The sequence below is a fragment of the Miniopterus natalensis genome, chromosome 6, assembly GCF_054644295.1.
Source record: "Miniopterus natalensis isolate mMinNat1 chromosome 6, mMinNat1.hap1, whole genome shotgun sequence".
NCBI classification, from domain to species: domain Eukaryota; kingdom Metazoa; phylum Chordata; class Mammalia; order Chiroptera; family Miniopteridae; genus Miniopterus; species Miniopterus natalensis.
Window position 1 is genome coordinate 62,794,778 of NC_142086.1, and position 23,585 is coordinate 62,818,362.

Consider the following 23,585-nt stretch of genomic DNA (forward strand, 5'->3'; position numbering starts at 1 on the left):
TTAGCCTGTGATCTCAACACATCTCCCAAGCATCTCCTGGTCAAATTGGGCAGCTTTGTGCAGATAGACTTAGGACTAGATCAAATATAAGTCCATTTGTGTTGCTGGCTGTGGACAGAGTTCCTTGCAGAGGGGGAAGGAATGCTGCATTTTCAACTGTTTGCATAACCACTTGCCTACATCACTGATGATAAAGGGCAATGCTACTAATTGATTCATCTCTTTACATAGAATGCTAGCTAGTTTCATACTGGCTGAAACTGGTTTTGGTGTCCATTTTTGCTTTACATTTACAAAACGTTTTAGAAAACCTAGGAAGAAATAACATTTGCAATCAAATGACCCTAAGAAGTCTGAACAGATTATCTAATGTTAACCTAGATAAATATTGGCTTACTTTAGTCCTTAGGTTAGAACAATATAATCTGTTCTATTAAAAACAACAATGACAACTCAGTTTGTTATTTCAAAATAGGCCATTTCATTACAGACCAAATCTCTATACAGTTGGAAATGTTCTCATATGTGTCATTTTGTCATCTGGAGTCAGAACTCTACTACTACATATGAGATCCTATAGAAACTATGTTTATAAATTAGATCTATAATAATGTATGATTCTCCAAGTACATATACTCATTTAATTACTGGCTGATCTCTTGAAATCCTACATTAATATATCTTTGATACCAGACAGAAATATTCTATATTTGGTGCTTATATCATAAAACTCAGTCTTATAAATTAAGATGTTTCATGAACACTTGACAATGTATACTTTCGTAATATATATAAAATGACAAAAGGTATAAAATATAAGATAGCCTATGTTGATGTCTATTTTCTATCGTTTTATCTTTTATGTATGTTTAATGGAGAGAAACTATTTGCTTTTGCAAACTTCTCCAATAAAACACTTCTGTTCTTGTGGATATAAGTTAATAATATAAGTTGAACGAATGACTAAACTCATGGTAAGATGAGAGTCAATAAAAAAACATAATGAGCTTTGGGCAGGCACTTAAAAATGATGTCAAGGCCAGAAAGTGGAGACAAGAAAAATGTTTCATGGGTTTAAGCAGCCTCAGTGCTCCCATGCTGCTTTGCCCAGCTTTTCGGAGGAAAACATTTGTGGAGTTGAAAATAGAAAAAAGCACAAATTCAAACCTATTTTTTTTAAATCAAAAACTTTACTGGTGACCTCAATGCTTTGACAATTTTGGATCATGCATGCAAAATAATCAAACATCTATTCTCTACTCAGACAAGCGAAACTCTAATATCTAGACAAACTAGCTTATAACTATTTCTTTCTTACTAGCAAGGGGTCTTAAATGTCTTTTGTCTTAAAAGTAGATTATATAAAATCCTTAAATTAAAAAAAAGAACAACCTTGTTTTTGATTTTGATTACTGAATAAATAGAGATGACAGAACTGTGAACATTCTTGATTTTCCTCAAAATCACCCTTTGGAGGAAAGAAAAGTAACTGTGATGCTAACTATTCTGAAGTGTGCTTGGAAGGGCATCCTTACCCAGCTCCACAGGAGACAATGAGTTTGACAAAAATCTGAACATGCATACAAAAGCTGAAGAAACAAAATTTTAAACAGTTATTGAATTCAAGTTCAACCTGACACTCAGTTTGAACAGATAAATATATCACAGAGCATCACATACTACTGATGGTGGTGGCATGCAGACACCAAAATTGTCAAAATTTGCAACCTGCATAATACCTTTGGTTGAATTGCTCCAACGGTTACCTTCAGAATAATGGGATAAAGTCAGCAGATTGACACATGAACCCCCAGCGCCAGATCCAAAAACAGTGATTCTTAAGGGGTCACCACCAAAGAATCCAATGTTCTCACTAGTCCATCTTAAAGCCTGTATGAGATCAAGGAGTCCATAGTTTCCTTTTGCAGCCTGATCTCCTGTGCTCAAGAAACCTACAAAATCAAAATAAAAAGACACCTTAGAATACCCTTTTGATTTGACATGAATCAAATAAGCATTAAATTTAAGTACAACTGAAGCTTGTGTTCATCAAGCTGAGTACAAGGTCTTTAGTAAAAAATTATTTCCCACCAGAATAAAAGAATTTACTTTAGGAAGAATAGTAAAGACTAAAACTTGAAAAATGACATTTATCTTCCCCAAGTTATCCAGGTAATAGGCAACAAGGGGCAGATAAAGGGAATGAAACATTCTGAAAGACCTCAAGGGAGACATCTGGAGGCCAAGTTACTTGGTGGGGATATTTGGGATAGTATCACGGGACATATGAGAATGTGCTTTCCCATAAAACACTGTGTCAGTCCTCAGGTTGCTCATGGTCTAACATGGTTGGAATTTAAAGTATGTGCAGCAGAGTGGCAGGAGATGAGGGTGGGGAAGATGTATTTTTCTAAAACTTGTGCATAAAATCAGATGCAACTCTTTGCAAGTATATATAGATGCACATTTTTTTTGATGATGGTCCATGGAAAGAATCACTGTGCTGGAGGTAATTTTATACCACATTTTGGAATACATCAAATGCTTAAACTGAGGAGATTTGCACAATTAGAAAACTGTATAATGAAGGTGAAGGGATTAACTGAAGAACATACATGCATAACCTATAGACACAGACAGCACTGTGGTGATGGCCAGAGGGAAGGTGGGGCAAGGGCTGGGTGGAGGTGGGCAAAGGGGGAAAAATGGAGACATCTGTAATAGTATCTACAATAAAAAAAGTAAAAAAGTGTAGAATAATTGAAGATTTTTGAAAAGTTCTGATTCATATTTCTGGAATGTTTAAAGCCCTTCTTTGTAGTGAATCTGATGAGGAGAAACGTACATCACACGATAGAAAGAATGGGGTGGGGAGAGGTTATAGGGGTCTGAATTGACAGAGTGGCAAAGGCAACTGAAAAAAGGGAGACAGAAAAAATACTGTGGCAGTAACAGCTGAATGACTTTCTTATGCAGTAGCAAGTCCTCAAATAACCTCGATTCATGCAATGTCATTATAATAGCGAGGTGTCATAGGAACTTAACTCTGGTTTATATTAATTAGTCTGTGGTAAAATTGGTTTTGTTATACACCATTTCAGTAAAAGTCACAGCACCTATGGATGACATTATGTGAGGACTTACCATGTGTTGAAGTTACAGAGAGAAGAGTCAAATCTATTATTTTTATAATACTTTAAATACATTCTTTCATTTTGCTGACAATAGCTTTTATACTGTTTGTTAGAACTAGTAAAATAAACACCTACTCTAATATATTTTTGCATTTAGTATAAATTTGGTAAAAATGTAGAAAGTATTTCATAGTGTATTCCATTTTATACACTATATATTATGTAGAAAATATTTAGAAATATATTACATATAAATTGATTATATTAAGGCATATAATTTCCAAACTCAACAAGTTTATAAAACTAATTTTTACAAATTAAATTTATTTCTTATTGCAGATCCATTATAGAAAATCAAAATAATAGGTCAATTTTGTGGTAAAACTTATTTTATGCAATTTGTAAAAATCTAATTCACAATTATATTTGTGAAAACTAGACTGTAATAACAGTACCTATCAATTGAGTAAAATCATTCTATACCCACAATAAACATATGGACAAGAAATTCTTTAGGATCATTATAGCAAGCAATAGATTTTGAAAAATATGAAGAAATGCAGATGATTAGTTTTTCTTCCTACAAGAATAAAATTCTAAGAAAAAAACACACAATCTCTATTGTGTGCCTGTATATGTGCATGTGTGTATGTTTGTATGCGTGTGTATATAAACCTGAAAATATTAAATTATCCTCCAGACAGAGGCTGACTTTTAAAAAGTAGGCTCCAAGTAAAGATCGCCTTCTGGTCATATGCATTCTCTTTTACTGAATCTACATAACGATTTAAGGAAATTGTCATGAGGCCTTTTTAAATAAAATCGCTTTCAAATACTCAAGAGTCATATAAATAAGAACATATTAAAATGCAATACAAAAAGATGGCAGGAACTCTTTTAACTTTATTTGCTATTAAGTGAATTTTGGTGTAAAACCTAACCATTAACTTAAGCTCCTGAAGAAAACTTACGGCTTGCTTGCTGGCACAAACCCCGAAAACAGCATTATGGAGAGATTGCTGTGCATTAGATAGAAGGGCTCTTGAAGAATAAAGGGAGCATGAGTGTGTGTGCGAGTGTGTGTTAGAGAGATAATGAATGGAAGAATGGGTAGCTTATTACCTATAATTCTATGTCACAAATATATTCATATTGAAATTTGATTGCTGACTATAGCTTATGCCACTCAGGACAAAACCCAGGATTTGTATTTAATTCCTCTTGAAATAATATTGAATAGCTCCAGTTTCATTCAAATAAATCTCTACATCCATACAAAATTGACTTACTAATAAAATAATCATTCAATATGGAACATGTAGGGAAGCAACGTGATGAGATTATTTGTCTCTACATTAACTGGAGAGTATCCCCTTTATAATTCCAGTTTTAGTAGCACCAATTTATAACCATTCTGGTAGATTGGTCAAATAGTTTTCTGTTTATATAAGACTTCTATGAAAACATGTCAGTTCTCTGAACAGCAACTTCTACTTTATATATAATTTAAAGAAATCTTGTAGTATCTCCAAGAAAAATTTTAAACAAAACTAACTGGATTCCAAAATTCTATTGTTAAGTCATTGCATGGAAAGCAAAGCAAATCATTGAGTAAAAGATGATGCCCTAAGCTTTTAATGTGCAAGCTACTCTGTCAAGCTCTAGTTTTACTCTTCAATACTGAATTGAATTGCCCTTATTCTGGATTTCTATGTCATGTGTTTGATGTAGATTATCTGTCTGTTATCATCTATCTATCTATCTATCTATCTATCTATCTATCTATCTATCTATCTATCTATCTATCTATCATCTATCTATCTATCATCTATCTATCTATCATCATCATCTATCTATCTATCATCTATCTATCTATCTATCTATCTATCTATCTATCTATCTATCTATCTATCATCTATCTATCTATCTATCTATCTATCTATCTATCTATCTATCTATCATCTATCTATCTATCATCTATCTATCTATCTATCATCTATCCATCCATTATCTATCATCTATCTATCTATCTATCTATCTATCTATCTATCTATCTATCTATCTATCTATCTATCATCTATCTATCTACCTATCTATCATCTATCTATCATCATCTATCATCTATCATTTTCTATCAATATCTATCTATATTTATCTATCATCTATCTACCATCTATCATCTATCTTTCATCTATTTATCTATCTTTTCAACTAAAATAAATTGAAGGCAGAGAGCCACTATGAATTTTATATGGGGAAAAATAGTAGTTGTTGTTTTTACTAAGGCCAGCCAGCCAACCAAATCGTATTTCTTTAGACCTGATAAATTGATACTACATGTTTGCACGAATTTGTTGATTTCTGATGCTATATTTAAACAAAACTGTAGCTCACCTAAGAATACAAAATGAGAGAAGTTAAATAAATCGCTGACTCAGATGAGACATAGTTTGCTAATTACCCAAATAATGTGCATTGGCAGCATTTTTATATACTACTTTGTCATCCAATGAAAGAATTTATTCATTTAAGCTTCTGTTTTTAAATTGTTAGGTTCAGTGTTCTTAACAGCAGAATCATTTCAGATCACTATAGTTGGAAGTTTACTGCTCAACTATAGTCCAGCCAATGCAAAACTCAGTTTTGCAAAGATCTAAGAGTATTGCTCAGCCTTCATAATTACTTCGGAAAAGATTTTCCCCTAATGTCACTTAAATTATTCTTAAAGATCATCATTCACTTTATCTGGCCTTTCCTGGTCTTCAGTTGTAATCTAGAGTGTGTGACTAATTAATATCCTAACACACTGACACATTATTTTTGTAAGATAGAACAATAATGATTATAAAAACAAGCAACAAGCTCTTCTCCTTTTTTGGGGTGTGTGTGCGCAATATGTGGGGAGGGAAGCAGCAAAATTTTTCTGAAAAAAATCAACTATTTAATTTACTTGACTCAAATATAAAACCTTGAAAAAATGTTTCATTTGAATTTAGGATTAAACTTTAAAAATTTATAACTACTATTATGCCAAGAATGATTTCACCAGCTCATATATCCACTACAATTGTCACTCAACTATGTGTTAAAAGTTTTTATTTAGTACCATTCTTTACACTTAAAAATTTATTCTATTAAAAAAAAACCTTCAATTATTGTTCTGCATGGAATAGTTGTACTGATCTGATTAAATACTGAGCAGGTTTGACCTCCATTTGATGTTTACTAGACCTAGCAACTAGGATAACTTCCAGGTATCAGAGAGAAATGTTAGGATGGAAAAATCAAATAAATTAAATAAAGAGAAAATAAATAAAGACATATAAATATTGTGACCAAAGTATGGCTTGGGTTACTGATATCCACAGAACTCAGATTGCTCTGTGATAGGCAGACTTGAAGGGAAGCAGCTAAATGAAGTTGTCTGGCAGCAGCCCTGCTGCTTATTGTTTGATTCAATCTATAATCAGCTCCCTTACACACAAACTTATGGGCAATGTCTTTAGAATGTAAAACAAAAAGACAGAAGGGTGCTTCTCAGTAGGAACAATAAGGTCTACATGTATTCAAGGAAGAAATTGAGAGTAGGAACAATATAGACTGTTTACATTTGAGATGACATCTAGAAGGTCAGAAATTTAAGATATCAGTGATTCAATGGTGTAGTTGTGCTTTCCTTTTGGGGAAAGGAGAGACATATGAATAAATATGTTTATAGTGTTTAATTTCTGGAAGTTTAAAGTAGAATACACACACACACACACACACACATATATATAATTCCACACTATGTAGTTCATGCTATACATAAAGAAGTAGGAAAGAAATATTTTGTGTTCATCAATGCTGTTGTCTGAATACAAATTACTGTAGTCAAACTGATAAGTAGTTCAAGATAGAGACCATATTGAACATTAAAGAGCCAGCCTTGCAGACACGACACTTTGAATACGTGACACTGAGGCATTCTTCTGGGAACTTGGGAATATAGATCAGAAAATAACTCATTAAGGATTTTGCATCTTCAACATAAAAGGATTTAAAACTGTGGGATTAATACCTCAAATCCTCTGAACTGAAAATGCAACTGGAAATCCCATGTGCTTACTCTGTCTTCTTAGTTGCTATGTCCAATTGGTTTTGCCTTACGTTCTGCCCCCGTCTCCTGCTTTCCACTCATGTCACTGACTTACTCTAGGTCCTCCGCTTTCAGACGTGTGAAATCCTTCTACTAGTCACTCAACCTCCAACCTTCCAGCAAACAAGTACTACCTTCAAGTCTGTCACCAAGCTTGCTTTTGAAAATTATTCTGTTCTAATGGGGAGACATTGCAATATCAAAATAAAATCCTCATATAAGACATAATTGGATAGTTTTCCTTTTTTCTTTCTAAGTCAAGATTGTTTAAAATATAGTGGTTTAAAATTTCCCAAACTGAAAAACGGGGGTCTACACAAGAAAAAAGAACACACACAATACTGTTTGATTACCTATCACCTCTAGCTAGTTTCCCTACTGTTGTGTTCTCTTGAGAGCTACTGTTTACATTCCTTGTAGTATCCTCTGGCAAAAACTTCCTCTGGAGTGAGGCTGATATTTTTTTTTCTTTTTTTCAAATTTAATTTAATTTTGATTGTTTTTGTTAATCCTTGCCCAAGGGTATTTTTTCCCCATTGATTTTTAGTGGGAGTGGAAGGAAGGGAAGGAGGGACAGAGAGAGAAACCACAATGTGAGAGAGAGGAATCAATTGGTTGCCTCCTGCGCACAGTAGGACTGGGGCTGGGATCAAACCTACAACCAGGTACATGCCTTTGACCTTGAATCAAATGAACTCTGGACTCTTTGGTGCATGGACTGGAGCTCTAACCACTGAGACACTCTGGCCAGGGAGGCTGATCTTTTAACATATAACTTGTTGCTACTTTCAAAATATATTTTGGAATATTTATTTATTTGGAGATAATTTGCTTTTTAATGTCTCATCTTCAGGAAGATCAAACTGAATTCCTGGCCACAGCTTCTGGTTCCTGACAGCTGGACATGGAGGCATTTGTGACTCCTTCCTAATGGAACTAAAATATTTATTTTAACCAGTTTCTTCTGAATATGGATAGTCAAGGAGAGAAAATAACCGTGATGTGCTTTACTCTGAATTACGCTTATTATTCCCATTTCAGGAGTGGTCCAAGATACTGGGGAAAAAGGAAGCCCAGACCCAGCTTCCACATCAAGCTTTTATTCTCCAGCCCAACCTAAGGCTGCTAATGTTCATACTTCTTGGTCTGCATGTCAAAAAAAAAAAAAAAAGCTTATCTAACATTCCCTGGACTAAGCTATTGTGTACTTCTTGTCTACTTCAATCTGGACAATAAACCTAATATGAAAACTGACAAAATTCCTGTGCTTTCTGAATAACTGCTCTCACAAAGAAGGGAAAAGGGAGAACTCTCCCTTCTAAAAAGGCTATTTAAGGAAATCATATTGTTCATTTCTAATTGTTCTGATTATGCAGGAATGTGTCTGAAGATTTAAATGCATAATTTACTTCAACACTTGACATTGAGAGAGCCACAATGGCTGCCATTTGGAAAAGCCAGAAATTGTATAGTTCAGAACTGCTATATAGCTTCAGGAACAATAATGACTATAAAAATCCTATAAATTCTAACTATCTAATGCATATTTTGGTCTTTTTTATATGACCTCATTATAATGTGAATGTCTGTGTGTGCATTTTGTAATTTATAAATGGTATTTATAACTTGTTCATAGTCTTTATTTTCTCTGGATTGTGTGCCTACTCCACAATGGCCATTCTACACAGGTTTGCTGAAGGAAGGCTGGCATCAGTACATTACAATTCTGTTACCACACAGGGACCAACAATTAAAATTTATGCATTTATCTGTCCAATTTTCTCAACACCATTTATTGATTACACTGTCTTTACCCCATTGTATGTTCTTCCCTCTTTTGTTAAATATTAATTGAAACTGAAATTGAGGAAACAATTCCATTTACAATTGCATCAAAAAAAAAAAAAAAAAAAAAGAAATACCTAGGAATAAGTTTAACCAAGGAGGTAAAAGACCTTTACTCAGAATATTATAAGACACTGAAAACAGAAATTGAAGAAACTATAAATAAATGGAAGCAGATACATACCCTGGTCATGGATAGTAAGAATGAACATTGGTAAAATGTCCATGCTATCCAAAGCAATCTATAGATTCAATGCAATTCTCATCAAAATACCAATTACATATTTCACAGAACTAGAACAAATACTCCAAAATTTTATAGGAAACCACAAAAGACCCCAAATAACCACAGCAATCTTGATAAAGAAGAACAAAGTTGGAGGAACCTCATATCAAACTATACTACAAGGCCATAGTAATCAAAACAGCATGATACTGGCATAAAGACAGGCATATAGGTCAATGGAACACAATAGAGAGCCCAGAAATAAAGTGTTTTATTTTTTAATGCTTTCAGTATTACAGAAATTTTCCAGAATAGTACAAAAATTACTATATGCCCTTAACCCAGATTTCCCACATATTAACATTTTTTCTTCTTTCCTCCCTCCCTTTCTCTCTCTCCTTCTCCTACCTATCAATTCTGAAATTACATGTTGCACTTAGTTTTCTATTTAATCTCCTTAATTTTTAACAGTTTGTTGATCTTTCTTTGTTTTTCTTGATCTTGGCTTTTTTTTTTTTTTGAGGACTACAGGTCAGTTATTGTGCAGAATGTCCCTTAATTAGAGTTTTAAAAATATTTCTCATAATTATATTTTTTCAGGCTATGAATTTTGGACAGAAAGGTCTTAGAAATAATGCTGTGTTCATCTCAATGCAGCATAACAGGAGGCACCCCATGTTGATTTGTCCCATTTAGTTAAGGTGGTAATTTCCAGGTTTCTCCACTATTAAGTTACTATTTTTCCTTTACATGAATAAACATAAAGTAGACAGATTATGTTTAGACTATGTAAATGTCCTACTTTTAATCATGCTTCCCTCCACTAATTTAAGCATCTGTTCATGATTCTTATGTGAAGCAAATATTAACTTTAGCAATTATTCTATTATAAGTTGAAATTGGTAGTAAGAAAAAACTTTCTCTTATCCTCAGTTTGCATTCTTCATTCATTCATTCATTCATTCATTCATTCATTCATTCATTCATTCATATTGTTATGAACTCATGGGTTCTCGAATTTATTCCAGGAGTTATAATCTCAGCGCTCAAATTGTCCCATATTTAGCCAGTGGGAGTCTCTCCAAGCTGCCTTCTATGCCATTTTGACGTGGTCTCATCATCTTTCAACACATCTTTACTTCTTTTTGGTACAATAAAAAAATAGCACTTTTGCAAGAAACTTCTAATATTTGGGTCTTGATCTTCGCTCTGGTTAAATTTTTTAAATAGTTAAAATTTTTGAATTGCTTTTCATGTATAAAGCAATTTAATTTTTTTTAATAATTATAAAATTAATTAAACTTACAAAGTAATTTAATAAAAGTAAATTAATTAAGATTATAAAAGGTAGTTAGAGAAAATTACAAAAAGTTAATATTATAAAAAGCAGAAAAGAAGTTTATTCCTGAATTTTGGAGTACAAGGATATCTCATTTGTGAAAAAGTAGTATGCAATGAGGTAAAAACACTGATCTGGAACAACACTAAATAATCTCACAAACACTACATAGACAAGTACCAACACGTCACTGTGCACACACAGACACACATACACACACCAAACAACACACCAAAAACAGACAGCAATAACAAAACTATAACTCAGCCTAGCTAAAAATATTTTTAATAACTTAATGTCTTTGAATTATGGAATGAGCATGTCAATATGAGTAACCTAGATGATGCCACTAGAATAAAATAAAGTCAGTGATGGGGGCAGAGGAACAAATCCTTCTTTCAGCACTTCAAATACACTTTGGAAACTGTAAAAGACAGGAAAGGTGTACACAGGGTGCTTTAACACCCAAACCTTTACTTACCTCTATCTGAGCTCCTTCCATATGGCATTGTCACTTGGGCATTGGTCTATCTTCCTAAACAGAGAACATCTTTGTGTTCTTCACACTTAATTACCATTGAATAATATTCCGTATAATAAATAAATAACAAATGAATGAACTTCCTAGTAGGGTTTCTATCACTATGCTCTCTTGCCTGATGACACATGTAGATAAATGAACTGGCCTTTCCCTTGATTGTCAAAATACCCAGGGGATAGAAGAATACTAATATACACTATTCTCAATGCATTAGAACCACTTCTGTAATTTTAGAATAAAAGTCTTCTGTTCAAGAGTAGGCTCAAGTACTATAATAATCTCAAATATTATCTTTAAATCTCAAAAGCCATAAAAATACTCGAGTCATCACATTGAGGGGAACCTGTCTAATTTTATCATTTCATCACTCTCATCCACTGATTCTTCTCTGCAATGGACCACTACTCTTTGGTTTGTTTAAATGAGCAACTTCTACTTAATCTCCAGGTTTCAGTTCAAATGTTGGTGTTGGGAGAACCTCAGACACAATTAGTCCACCTTTCTCTAAATGCCCAGTTTACTCTAGACACTCTTGTGTAAGTATGCACTCACACTGAACTGTTATTATTTATTTGATCCTGTTCCCAGATGGAGTATAGTGCCATACGTATAGCAAGTGTACAGTAAATGCTTATGGACTTAAAACTGTCTAATTCTAAGTACTTTTGATTCCAAGAAAAATGGTTTTATATATATATATATATATATATATAACCATTTTTCCTGGAATATATATATATGTGTGTGTGTGTGTGTGTGCGTGTGTGTATACACACATATATCAAGAGAGAATTCGTTAATAATTTCTTTTCATGCACAGCCTAAATACAGATATAGTTGGACTATTTTATGTTTACAAATACCAGAAAAATCTGGCACCATTCATACATTATGTAGACACAATTACTAAGGAGAAACTAACCACAAGATGGACCTACTAAAGGTACTAGGTTTAGTTTTATCTAATATAATTATCCACTTTTATGGGCATAATAGTTAAATGCAAAGGCAAAAACAAGAGTGGTGTAAATGTTCTAAACAAATGATCTAGAAACATATGTCGACTGAGAAAAGTCTCAGGTTAGAAGTCGTGAGAACTGCAATATGAAGAAAACTGCACTAAGCTACTTCCCAATAAACAGATCTCCAATAAAACTGGAAGGGTAATCCAAACTTCTCACTCCCTCAAATTTTAAATCAGAAAGATATTCTTTAAAAACCCAACTTTTCCTGGGAAGTTTCAATTAGTGGTTCTTAAAAGACAAGCTTGTGGACCCTAAATTAGGGCCATATGGTATGCATTACGGAGCAGCAGCTAGTGTGCAGAAAGGCGTTAGAACAGGGAGCCGGAATGTCCTGAGGCAAAGCACTAATTCCAGCTTCCAATGTAGCAGCATCAGCAGTTAGCCTCGGGTCATCTTATTTACTAATGCGAAAGGGATATATGATAGGTCTTAATTAGATGTGAACAGTAAATCCACCTAATAATGAAAATTGGAATAATTAATTTGCCTTTGTGTTCTACTCAAGCCCATGTAACATGGCAAGATTGGTCCCTGCAATCCACAGGAAGTGCTGCCTGAAGCCCCAAATCTATTGCTGTGTTAACCACTGAAGGCTCACCAAGGAGGAAATTATTCATGTAACTTGGCCTTCAGCTAGAGGAATTGTTCAGAAGTTTTCCTGGCCCAGCAATTCCTGCAGTCGCTAATATGGATCTTCAGCTCAGAGGGTCATGGAATGCTGTCCAACAGCGGAGGAAATACTGAAACAAGTACAAGGTCAATTTAGAAGAAGCAGTGATCTGAATCTCCCCCTTCCCCCAGGGTGCCCTCACATTAAACTTGGAATTGTAATTGAAGATAAATCTTTCATGTCTGGGTGACAAGTCTGAGGTCCTGTCCTGGGTGCAGTTTTCACTAAGCATTATATTTTCCAGCTTGAAGTCACTGTCCTTTTCAGCTAATTTGACCTGCAATGCCACAGTAGGATGTTGGCTGCCAAGTGATTAGCTATTCAAGAAAAAAGTGAAACGAATCTCTATATGAATATACATGAAGTGAAGTGAGAGAGACACTGAGACTCGAAGGCACAGAGACTGATGTCACAAGCTGTGCAGTGAGGCATTCCCCCCAGATCCAGCAGCAGAATCAAACCCCAGAGAGGAAGGGTGGCATTTGGCAGAGGTGGTGCAAGAGACAGCTGCCCTGGGTTGAAGTGACAGCTTGATTTTCTAGTATTTAATGTAAAGAGTTAGTCCTTTTTAGAGTAAAAAGAGCATCCTGTTATTACGCCACTGAATAAAAGGCATACACGTGCAGAATTCAGTTTCTTTTCTTTTACACTGAGGGTTGGAGGGGAGCTATATTGAAGAGAAGGCATGATTTTTTATTTCAGTTTGCCAACTTACAAAGCACTTTACATCAGTTCGTAATTACCTGTTTAGAGCCTATCTTCCCTCTGTTAGAAATGTCCCTTCTTTCTCTTAGAGAATCAGATAATCATGAAATCAATTAATACCACAAATATAAATGTTTTAATTAAAATAGTTCATTAAATTGGCATTTGTTGGGCACCTACTCTTTGCCCAGAACTCTGCTAGTTACTCAATTTACAAAGCTTAATAAGCCAAGCCCCCTGTTTTTCAGAAAGTTAGGCTTCACTAGAATGGTTCTTGAATGTATTCCTTGGCCTTCCTGTACTCTCACCAAGAAGAAAGTGTGTGAAAAAGAGCTTTTGGACTCTACCTGCTGAATCAGAATGTCTGGGAGGGGGGCCTAGAAATCTCTTGGGGTGGAATCTGCACTTTTTGCATGTTCGCAGGTGATTTTGATGTACACTAAAATTTGAGAACTCATGTCTTTAAGAATGTAAGGGATTCTTAAAAAAAAAAAAAAAATTTAGAGCTGGGAAGAACTTTGGTAGCTAGTGCAATCACAATTTTACAGATGAGAAAACTGAGATGAGAGTGCATATAAACCGCCTGATGTCACACTGCTGGTCCGACCCCAGTTTCCCTGTCTCCAAGCCCAATGCTTATAAAGGGTAAGAAGCCGGTTGTGGATTTCTTTACTCAAACAATGGACTACATTGTACATATATTGTATATGTTCCCACTTTTTTTTTTTTTTTTTTTTTTTGCTTTACTAATCAATTGTTTCTATGTAATAGTGTTTTGTGCTATAGGACTAAAATGGCAAAAGATTGGAATATAAAAATATCTACTTCTGTTGACCTTTTCTCCACCTTTAATGGTTCTAGACAAGCAGGGGTACGTTCCCATAAAAAAATCAGTTCTCCCACAACAAAAGTGAATGTGTGAGGCCTATACTATATACTTTTATTAATTTTTCTTGAAGTTAAAATTGCTGATTTTTATCTACAAATTATCCTGTTTTCCAATGGAAAGGAAAAACTGAATTTTAAAATGTAGGACAATAAAATCCTTAATTTTACTTTTAAGGTTCTATCTACCTTGGGAAAAAGAGTTCCTGTAAACTAATGTTATTACTCTCTTTGCAAAGATATTCTTTTCAAAGCTGAAATATCTATGTAATGTAAACCATGTTTTTTTCTTTTCTTTTTGTTCTGTGCTCAGAGAAGATGGAAAACATCTGGCAGATTCTTCTGGCAAGATATTCAAGGCAAATCTTTACTCTTCAGGCAAAATTATCTGATTCCTTTTTGTCTACGTTGTATGGTACTATTCTCCAACTCATGTAAATGGATAAGTACATAATGTGGATGGATATTTGTTGATCAGAGCCAAGTTGTAGTAGTTTAATTTGCAATTTATTTGAATAATGTTAATTATAATAAGAACAACGTTATAAATTCTACAGAAAACAATTTGTTCTTTAGGTTTTTCACCTGTTGTCCATGCCAAAAAAATATTATGCAGCATGCTAAGAATTGTTTGACCTTATCAAAGAGGAAGACTTACTGGTATATTGCACTTGAACAGCTTTACCCAAATGCCACAGGGTTGCCCATGAAGATGGCCACCTCATGAAGAATTGTCATGGCACAAGGGAGTTGGCCTACGGGGGTGCGGGGATGCCTTTTTCTAACTTACACAAAGGTGCCTTATGAGGGAAAGGCAGCTGGCCCAAGAGGTCCACTGTTTCCAAGAATTGTTCAGCATTGTTTGTGTATAAATAGGTTTAGACTCTCCCTAGATGTTGAGATGACCATCCCACCATTCTTACAAAGAAAAAAAAATACTACTAATAAATTATACACTGCAAATTAGTTCAATGTTAAAAATTATTTGAAAAGTTTTCATTTCTTAATGGCCATTTCTTTGAATATTTTAGTTATAAAATAGCATTTTCCTATTTTTTAAATAGTTTCCTTCTGTTTTTTAAAATTGTAGTTGGTTGGTATTGCTATCATTGAAGATGGAGAATTCATTCCACCAAAGCACATGCTGTGGGATGCCTCATAAAAATGGGCAGCCCCAGTTATAGGGACAAGTTTGGCAATAAAGCACACCTTGATATCCCGCTAATCTGAGCTGATATAGCCATACTGTACCCAATGGTAGAACAAAACAAAACAACACAAAACAAAAACCTTTCCTTACTAAAAGCAGTGTGTCAGACTCTGTCCGAGAAACCTCGTTCTTAGGAACAAGTGTGGCTCCGAGGGTAGAAGGGCGATCAATATTTGATTATCTATATATCCTAGGCCAGAGCTGCCATTTTCCCTGAGCCGGGCCATAGTTCCTCTTAAATTATTTATGATCAGAAGTAAAGAATGTTAACTTCTCAAACTCGGTTTCGGGGCCCAGCACCATCTGCTCACTCACATGACCGCCTTCCCCCTCCCTTTCCTCGGCCTCTTGGATTCGGCCAGGGCAGACTTCCACTCCTTCCCTTTCCGGAGTCTCTCTCCAGGCTTCAGCTATGCCAGTGTCCTTCGACTTGCGTTTCCTTTGTCATCTTAAAGTTTCTCTTCATCAGATTCCCCTCCTCAAGCGACCATTTTTAATTCTACAACCCTTTTCCCTGAAACAAATACAACCCTTAATTCAAACCAAATAAATAAAATTCAAATAAAAAGGAAATTTGAATATAAATATATTTTATATATATATATATATATATATATATATATATATATATATATATATACATACTTGGTCTTTCCAGAATACGAACTATTACATGATTTTAGTAATGCCTATTTTGTTATATAGCAGTTAATAATAGTGATTAGTACTATGTAATATACCTAGAAATTGTTAAGAACCTTACACTATGCTAGGCATTTGGTTAAGCGTTTTGCGTACCATGTTTCTTTTTTTATTTTTAATCCTCACCAGAGGATATTTTTTTCCAAGCAGGGCCACAGGATCGAACCCACAACAGAGGTACATGTCCTTGGCCGGAATCGAACCCAGGACCCTTCAGTCTGCAGGCTGATGCTCTAACCACTGAGCAAAACCAACTAGGGCCCTACCATGTTTCATTCAGTCTATTAAATAACCCTGAATACTAGGTAACAGTTTGAGGTTAACTAGGTTAACTAGTGAGTCCACAGCAGAGTCAGACTTAAAACCTTTTGTCTTGAAAAAAAGTCTGCTCTTACTATTTTGATAATGAAGTGTGCCTTTACGCATGATCTTCTTTTAAGCAAAATATTCGTCTGCCGTCGCAACCTAAAAGATGACTTTTCCTGGGCTTCTAAGCATCTCTCTTCTGAACACTTAACGTTTTTCTCCCTTAACAAATCATCCAGCCGACAGAACCTCTTTCTCTCTCTTGATAATATAATCTTCTCCCTTCCATAGGTCACACACTGGAACAAATGTATGATCCATTTGTGACAATGAGACACAGCAGCCTCCTTATAATACAAAGGCACAATCAGAGAGAGGGAAATAACTAAGCAAAAGAGGAAAGGGAGAGAAAACTCCTCTGGTTTTAAACATAACTCAATAGAAAATCCGTGCTCCATCAAAAGGATTTCTAGGCTAATGACTTGTGGTTTCTTCAGCCTTCATTTAAGTAGAATAGGACTCACTTTTCATAAAGGGGGTGAGTGGATAAAGTACTCATTCAATTCTATGTTAAATTTAAAGGAAATGCGAGCTGCCATCACTCGATGTGATCACTCCTCTCCAAGAAAGCTGACTGTTAGGTAAAGCTCCTGGGGACAGATCTGTCGTTTAATTTCAAGAAAGGATCATGTTCCCAGTCATGAAACTTAAAGGGACGGGCATTGGACCTTTCTGTTCAATTCTTTATATCTTCTGTCTAGGTTATGTGGTTCCAAGAAGAGGGCAAACCTCTCTTAATTATATTCAGAACAAATCTTACAGCTCAGTTCAAAGGCATATTTATTGGACCATGTGACAGAAACGGAGTTTAGAGAGAGAAGCAGGGATCTAAGCAACACATGAACTGGGACTATCACGTTATAAAAGAAATGCAGTTCTCAGCTTCTTGCTGTCTGTCCATGGAGCAGTGACATATGTAGAAGGTGGGGAAAGGCAATATCTACAATAGGTATGTTTTCACTTCTTAAAATAGGGCTTTGGTGTACATGATTTTACCGAGAGTCTAAGCTGTATCATTAAGAGACATATATATGGATGCTAATGTAATTATGAGACTCTCTTTAGTGTTCCTTGCAACTCTCATCTGAAGCTTTTCATTGTATGAAGGGCCATCACAAGTTTCCTGGACTTGTGAAGCCACAGAGTAGGGCTCAAAGGAGCTAGGCTGGGATAGCGATTGTGTGGAAGTGACAGAAAGAACTCTAATATAAAGATCGTAAACTGGCTTATAGTGTCCATTTTTATTTTAATCTCCCATACTATAAGCTGACATACAAACTTTATATTAGGGTTCTTTATTATGCAATTCATCCTTAGAATACTTCCTATCAAATAGCAAGTACTCAATAATGATTTGCCAAAACGGTGACTATACATTTTGATTGTATATAATGTTTATAAATGGTTATTATGTGCATGAATGACTCTTTTTCCTATTAGACTATCAACATTTATAGGAGCTTGAGGGAAGACAAAAAGAATTCACCTTTGTATCCCCTGCTTTCAGCACATAGTACACCATATGTACAAATTTATAGAATAAAATAATGTATAAAGAAATTTAAGTATCATTTTCTTAAACCAAAATGGGGTCTTGGCTCTACTGTCCTTCTTGCATATCCCCTGACTTGCTAATGATCAAGCTGAGCTCCACTTGCAAATCTGAAGGTGTAGCTAGAAGTCTGGTGCCCATGATTCCAAGCTGAACTGATTGTGCAGTGCGCCACATCACTCGCTAACGCACCCAGTACGAGTGAATTAGTCAGACCTGGTCTGCTTATTTCTTGTGTACAGTCACAGCTGAAAAACATGTCTTATGGATTATTACTTTTTCCCCACGAATCTGCAATTTGCATACATCACACACCTGCAAATTTTCAGGGAGATTTACAGACATTTTCAGTCTTTATTCAGATGACATAAGAGATTAGAGTGAAGTGGAGCAGGGGCCATCACTGTAAAGCCTGAAATGTCTAGTCTTTCACAGCCAGGGAGGTTTCCAGCTGAGATGGCTGTTAGTGGCTTCCTGAGATAGCTGTAATGAACTGTTGGTTTAGGTTCTCTATCTCCTCTCCTAGCTGGGCTGCTTGATTAGTGAATGATGAATGCAAGTTGGTTTAGCTGACAGCTGCCCACTACCGAGGGGCCATAGATAGCTGTAAGTAAAGTTAAGGATTGGAGAGACTTCTTGGCTGCACTGATAAAATCATTCCAATGAGAAGTCTGAATAAGAGGTAGAGTTGTAAGAGAGAGCCAAGACAGGAAGGACCTGTCACAAGGCCCACCTTAAGGGTTTTGAGAGACAGACTCTTAAAAGAGAAGTGGAGGTGGGTTTTTCTCTCCAAGGCATGAAACATACCTCTGACAGTTACAGATGGAGAACCAATGTTCAGAAGCGGCTCACTGAGGGATTATTTGTACAGTTTCCAGGTGATGTGTAGCCCTAGAGCTTGACATATAATAGACATGCAATAAATGTACATGTACTTGAACTGAAAATGGACATAGTTCTGTCAGGACTAGAAAATTACCTTTGATGTTGGTCTCTAACTGATTACCAAAAAAAAAAAAAAGATAACTCATAAGTGTTACTGTCATTGTTAGAAGGCATATGCAAGCTTCCTTAACATATGATTGATTTATAGTAATTTAGAGAATGTTTAAGATGTATCAGTCTTCAGATCTGAAAATAGCACAATTAAATAGGTTCTTATGATATTGGTTCTTAAGAATTAGTCTATTCTGAATCCCTGCATGGCTCATAACAGAACAAGGTTAAAGATCAATGGGCATTTAAGTTGGAATAGCTCAATGTAAGAGTCAATGTCCTACGGAAGACTGACTGTGCTGCCTTTTGGTTCCTACTGATCCATCAGTGTGGGCATTTGCTGATTATCAAGAGCTATTTTTTCCCTCACTGCAAAGGACTTCAACACCCATTCATTCACAAGTGTAACTCCTCTATAATCCAGAAAATGGCCTTATTGACAATGGAACTGTTCTCATCCCAGTGATTTTTTTCTTAGGAAGAATAGCCTTGCCTATTCTTACCACAAAATTTTGTCTGTGTGTAGAAAGGTGGTTTTGCAATAATAACTAGTTGGATTTTTGAGATAAGATTATATACAGAGCAACCAATATGCTGAAAGGTTAATGATTTCATTTCATTAAACTTGACTTGCAAAATAGATAAGAGTATGGTAGGAATTTTGCCATTTCTGCATTTCTTTTAGATCTGTCTGTTTTCTTTTTGCCTCAGCAGGAATCCAGTACTCTCCAGGGGCCAGCACCACTGTTCTCATTCTTAAAATACTTGTCTTGGGACTAGCTAAATAATTTGATGAATACTATTAAAGTATAAGAGTCACTTACTGTGTATTCCTAGGGCTTGCCACATAAGAGGCACTCAATAAATATACATTGATTTGAACTTAAAAATGGGTATAATTCTGTCAAGGACAGAGAATGTTAGTCTCTAAGTAATGCCAGTCAGGTTGCATATTAGGTAACATTTTAACATTTTCATGTAATAGGAGACTTGTAGAAAACATTCAGAGCTGCTTGTATGTAAAAAGTAATTGGGCAGAATCTTTGAATCAAAACATAAACTAATCAACTTATTAATATAGAGAAATTATAAAACTTACTTTTAGAAGACACCTAGAGGTATACTACTTGATGTTATTATTATTCACTCATAACATGGATAATGGTCAGCAATTTCTCCATTGCTTTTAGTCTTTGTACAGTTAATATATCTATATATATATATATTCAATCACTGTGATTAGAGACCAGATTTATTTTCTTCATGGCTTTTAATTCCAGGTAGAAACTAATAAACCAATAATATTTTTTCCAAATGATGACTAGTTATGAAAAAAACACAGAGACTACATTTGAAAATCAGTTACCTATTAATATTCAGCAGCTATTGGCAATATGTGCTTTCAAATGTTTTTAGAATTGGTGGAATGAAACGCTTACTATTGGGCTTATTCATGTTGGCCTCCCCACATTCTAGACAGAAAGCTTAAGTCATGTTTCATATATTAAACAACAGCAGCTATGTAAGAGAATTAGTTTAAAAACATAATAAAGGTGGTTGCCTTTTGAACTAAAAATCACAGGGACTCTAAATGCCACTTTGAAAAAAAATGAGTGCTATTAATCTACTCTTCCTAAATGGAATCCGGGGAGATTAAGCTACTGCTGGCTGCACATCTGTTACGCAAAACAGCTGCATCAGAGGATATAGATTAAAATTGAAATAGATTGTGTAGATGCTTTTTGGCTCCAGAATATCCTTATAAAACACCTAGTCACACACAGACTCCCTCTAATTTTCTAGCAACAATTTAAATAAATACAAGATGTCAGACAATAGTCCCAGTTCAGTGGAAAAAGGGCTTCAATTCTACCCAAGTTAATTGAGGCTAGAATCATTCCTGAGACATCTATGGCAATTTCACATCGGTGCACTTCAATTAAGGAATAATACGAGTGCAAAGTAATTTATACTCATAGATTAGATGTCGTCCGTGAAAAATCACCGATTAACTCAGAGGCGGCCTCTGGAGTGCTCACCAAGCATTTTAATGGGGGTCTCTCTGTCACCTCTCGTCCTAGTATCTGGTCAGAAATCAACAACACTCTAAATTTGCCTTTTAAAAGACTCAATGTACCTGTTTTACATACACATCTATGACTTCCCCTTTTAAAATTCCCTAAACCACAACTGTTTTGCAGTAATCATCAATTTTAATCATCTTCTTTTTTTCTATTATTTTACCTATACTTTTAAAAATTTCAGTTCTTGTAGTTTTACTTAGCATTAAAGTGCATTTTCTTCAGTAATTGTTCCTGATAACATTATTATTTAAATCTCCTGCATTGTATTTCCACTTTAGTGAGCATTTATAACTACTCTGGACAATGAGGAAACCTAGTGTTTGTAGTAGAGAGACCGGATGCTTAATTACTGTTTTCCCCAAACTAAAATGTTGTCTTAGTCGATGATGATCACAGTGGAGCAAATGTAGTGAATAATATTTGTCCATTTAAAACTTTTCACAAATTAAGCAGGAGGATTCTCTCTTGATTATCTGTTCTCAAATCAATACTTTCTTCAAGTGTCTAAAGATATGCCTGAGAAACATTGTTAAAATAAAAATACTAAAAATAGCTTTACTGAGACCGTGACTACCCTTTTTTTCTTTGCTTATTATTTGAATAAAACCAAACTGAAACTTAATGAAAACCACATTTATTTTGTTAGGGAAGAAAATGGCTCACTTTCAGTTATTAGTAATTTATTCTTAGAGATAAAAGACCAAAATTAAACACAAGTGTAGCAAGTCGGCTTTTTCCCTTTTCCTGTGATGATGGAAGTGTCAGAGAATTTGGGCCCAATAAAGTCAGAAAATTTGGGTCCTAAGGTGAGTTCTGCCACTTACTACTGGTGTGAATTTTGAATGCATATTTTGACATCTGTGAAAGTGTTCCCTGAAAAATGAGGCAATACCTCAATAACTTGAGGTATAAATGTATTCACATGTATTCACTCTGTGTACTACGGGCAATTGTCATTTTCATAGGGTACTTTGTAAAAAGGACATCAGAAGAACTCCTGGAATGTTTATCTCTATCTGTAACAATTATTCTGTGGTCTTTTTTCCTAAGAGTAAGGAATTACATATACTGTTATCAGTGAGAACCTGCAGTATCACCAGCTGAATATGACTGTCAGTAAACATGTTAGGAAAGTTTAAAAAGAAGTTGGGATAGTAAAAGGGTTACAGAGAGAGATCTTAAAGCGATTTCAAGAAAGAAAAGGCCTGCAATAGGGATCTAGCTAATGTAATGTCAGGTAAAATTTTTCTGAGCTTTGGTTAGAAGTCTTGCTTCGTGGCATCAGCTTACTTATTTTGCTGACACTGTTTATTTAAACCTGTGATTGCCATAGTGACTAAGTCTCCAGGCTGCCCACCCACAAACCTGAAAAGCCACATTAAGTCATTCTGTGAGCTCTATATCTGGAAAGACAGACATATTTGAAAGAAGGAATTTAAATATTATCTCCTCTTCTTTGAGGCAAAGGGTTATCAAAGCAGGAGGCAAAGGGCAGACTTTTTTTTGGATATGAGAAATGTCTGCAAATTAACATTTAAATACACCGGTGACTTGGGCCTGTTTAGATATTCTATTCAGCTTTGCAAGATTTGGTATTAAAAATGGTATGTGATTGAACAACCCCAAGATAGCCTCTCTGAATTTTCCCTCAAATAAGTAAAACGACATAGAGGAATCAAAGGCTTGAAATGACAGTGAAAATCAAAGCTGGGAGTTTAAACTATGGTAAGCATCTTGGGGGACTGGAGCTGATCATAAAGTTAATCAAGGTAGATTTTATTTATTTAACACCAAATTTTATTTATGGTATACCAGACAGTCTAAGCAAAGTTACAGATGTTCACTCATTCCATCTTGACCAGTGTTATTACCACCAACACACAGCTGGTAATTAGTAGAGTCTGGGTTTGAACTCAGATGCTCTCTCTGACTCCAAAGTCTGTGCTCAAAACCAGTATTCTTGGCTGCCATGAGAAACTAGATTGAGGCCTACTTTACAGAACAGAACTGCTATGCTCTGTTAGCACACACCCAAGTTGACAAGGATAGGTAAGTGAGTGGATTGGTTTACTATCTGTTTCCCCAAAAGACTGTATGATCCTCTAGGACAAGGACTGTGCTGCTTTTGTTCTTTTGTGTATGTTAACTACCAGGAGTGTGTTAAAAC

General features: G+C 35.1%; 1 protein-coding gene across 5 annotated transcripts in view; it reads right to left on the bottom strand.

The window, feature by feature from the left end:
* NLGN1 (neuroligin 1) overlaps positions 1-23,585 on the bottom strand; it is a 602,150-nt gene that overhangs the window by 17,285 nt on the left and 561,280 nt on the right. For 3 of the 5 annotated variants that reach the window (XM_087818315.1, XM_087818311.1, XM_087818313.1), the window contains one exon: positions 1,740-1,952. In XM_087818315.1, the coding sequence (XP_087674441.1) occupies positions 1,740-1,952 (213 nt within the window). The remainder of the gene's footprint in view (positions 1-1,739; positions 1,953-23,585) is intronic. The other 2 variants (XM_087818312.1, XM_087818314.1) reach the window with 1 other exon arrangement.